The sequence below is a fragment of the Austrofundulus limnaeus genome, unplaced genomic scaffold, assembly GCF_001266775.1.
Source record: "Austrofundulus limnaeus strain Quisiro unplaced genomic scaffold, Austrofundulus_limnaeus-1.0 Scaffold964, whole genome shotgun sequence".
In the NCBI taxonomy this organism is placed as follows: domain Eukaryota; kingdom Metazoa; phylum Chordata; class Actinopteri; order Cyprinodontiformes; family Rivulidae; genus Austrofundulus; species Austrofundulus limnaeus.
The window spans coordinates 130,657-132,569 of NW_013953366.1; the positions used below are offsets into that span (position 1 = coordinate 130,657).

General features: G+C 46.3%; 1 protein-coding gene across 1 annotated transcript in view; it reads left to right on the top strand.

Annotated features, from left to right (window-relative positions):
- Nucleotides 1-719: 719 nt before the first annotated feature.
- LOC106533538 (tripartite motif-containing protein 35) overlaps nt 720-1,913 on the top strand; it is a 3,025-nt gene continuing 1,831 nt past the window's right edge. Inside the window, exon 1 of the mRNA XM_014029884.1 lies at nt 720-1,801. Within this exon, the coding sequence (XP_013885338.1) occupies nt 720-1,801 (1,082 nt within the window). The remainder of the gene's footprint in view (nt 1,802-1,913) is intronic.

Sequence of the window (1,913 nt, forward strand, 5' to 3'; positions counted from 1 at the left end):
ACTGGTTTTTACGGTCTAGCGGTCTGGTTTCTACAGCGTATCTAGGTCTGTTGGTCTGGTTATTACGACCTATCCAGGTCTATGGGTCTGGTCTTTATGGTCTATCCAGGTTTATCTGTCTGGTTTCACCGGTCTTTACTGGTCTATTAGTTTGGTTTCTACGGTCTATCCTGGTTCATCGGTTTTATTAGTTTGGGGTCCTCTGTGTTTTCAGTCAGTGTTTCACTACTGTCCCACTCCACCACTCTCACCTCTCAGTTGTTTGTAATCAGTCTCCCCCCATGATGTTGGCCTCCGTCACTCATTTTGTTTTTAATGTRTCTTGTCCCCTCCTTGTCCATTCATTGTAAGGTCACGCCTTGCTTGTCTCCCTTTGAGTRCCTGTAGTTTGTTCTTTTGTAGAGTGCCACCATGTTGGCTTTTTCTTTTAACAAATATACTTATTTATCAGTTCCTCACTCCTGCCTGCATTATTGAGTTGGACCACATGCCAACCATGTCCCCTTCAGATAAGATTTCAGGTCTAAAGTCCTCATCAGGTACAATGGTTCTTGTTATCACACCTGTTTATGGTTTATGGATCAGGGGTTTTCACTTACCAGAAATGAACAAGACAAACAGGAAGTAATGATGGTCTACTTTATAAAAGAGCATGCAGTGGATCAGGACTCTGCAGAGCTCTATAAAGAAAGAAGACTGTTGAAGACCTTCAGGCACAAATGTCTTCTTGGCCAGAGAARAACATCTCCTGTCCCGTCTGCCATGACATCTACCAAAACCCGGTCCTGCTGCCGTGCAGCCACAGTTTATGTGCAGCCTGTTGGCAGCAATGGAGGAACCAGAAACCAAACCCGGACTGTCCGGTCTGCAGGAGGACATGCCTGTCACAAGACCCACCTCAGAACTTGGCTCTAAGAAACGTGTGTGAAGCTTTTTCTAAAGAGAGAAGTGAGAGGAGTTCTGCAGCTCCTTCAGAGCTCTGCAGCCTTCACGGTGAGAAACTCAAACTGTTCTGTTTAAACGACCAGCAGCCTGTTTGTTTCATCTGTCGCTACTCAGGATGGCACAGGGACCACAGCTTCAGACCCCTCGAAGAAGCTGCAGCAGACTACAGATTCATGCTTCAGGACCACCTGAGACCCATTCAGGAGAAGAAGGAGCTCTTATCTGTTGCTGGAGAAAATTATAACCAAGCTTTACTGAACATTGAACTGCAGTTTATCGACACAGAGAGGCAGATTAAAGATGTCTTCTCAACACTTCAGACATTCTTACAAAGAGAGGAGGAGGCTCGACTTTCTGCTCTGAGAGCAGAGAAGCAGCAGAAGAACCAGAGTCTGAGGACGAAGCGTGAAGCTGTGAACAGAGAAATCACAGCTCTGACCGACACCATCAGCTCCACGGAGGAGGAGCTGAAAGCCAAAGACATCGCCTTCCTGCAAAATTACCCAAGTTCAGCAACAAGAGTCCAACTTTTCAACCCAGCATTAACAGACCACACCCCCGAGGCACTGATTGATGTGGAGAAACACCTGAACAAGCTGCCCTTCACCGTTTGGGAGAAGATAAAAAGCACCATCTCCTCCACGTATCAGAGCCCAAACARTAACCTGACAGCTCCACAGGTTCACGTGAACACTGTTTCATACAGAGCTCCACAGCTTCATGAAGGCTCTTTATCATTCAGTGCTCCACAAACATTTCACACTTTGAGAAGCAGAAGCAGGTACAGTGTTGCTCTGCCGAGCGTCAGCGAGCCGATTCGACGCTACAAAAGTCAGGTGGATCTAACTCTGACCAGGTATGTCCTGATGCTTCTCAGTAATCCAGGCAGAAAAATCTAAAAAAAAAATCAGTAGGTCCTCTGGATGGTTCTTCTTTAGTGAAACGTTTCGTCTCTCCTTCAAGAGACT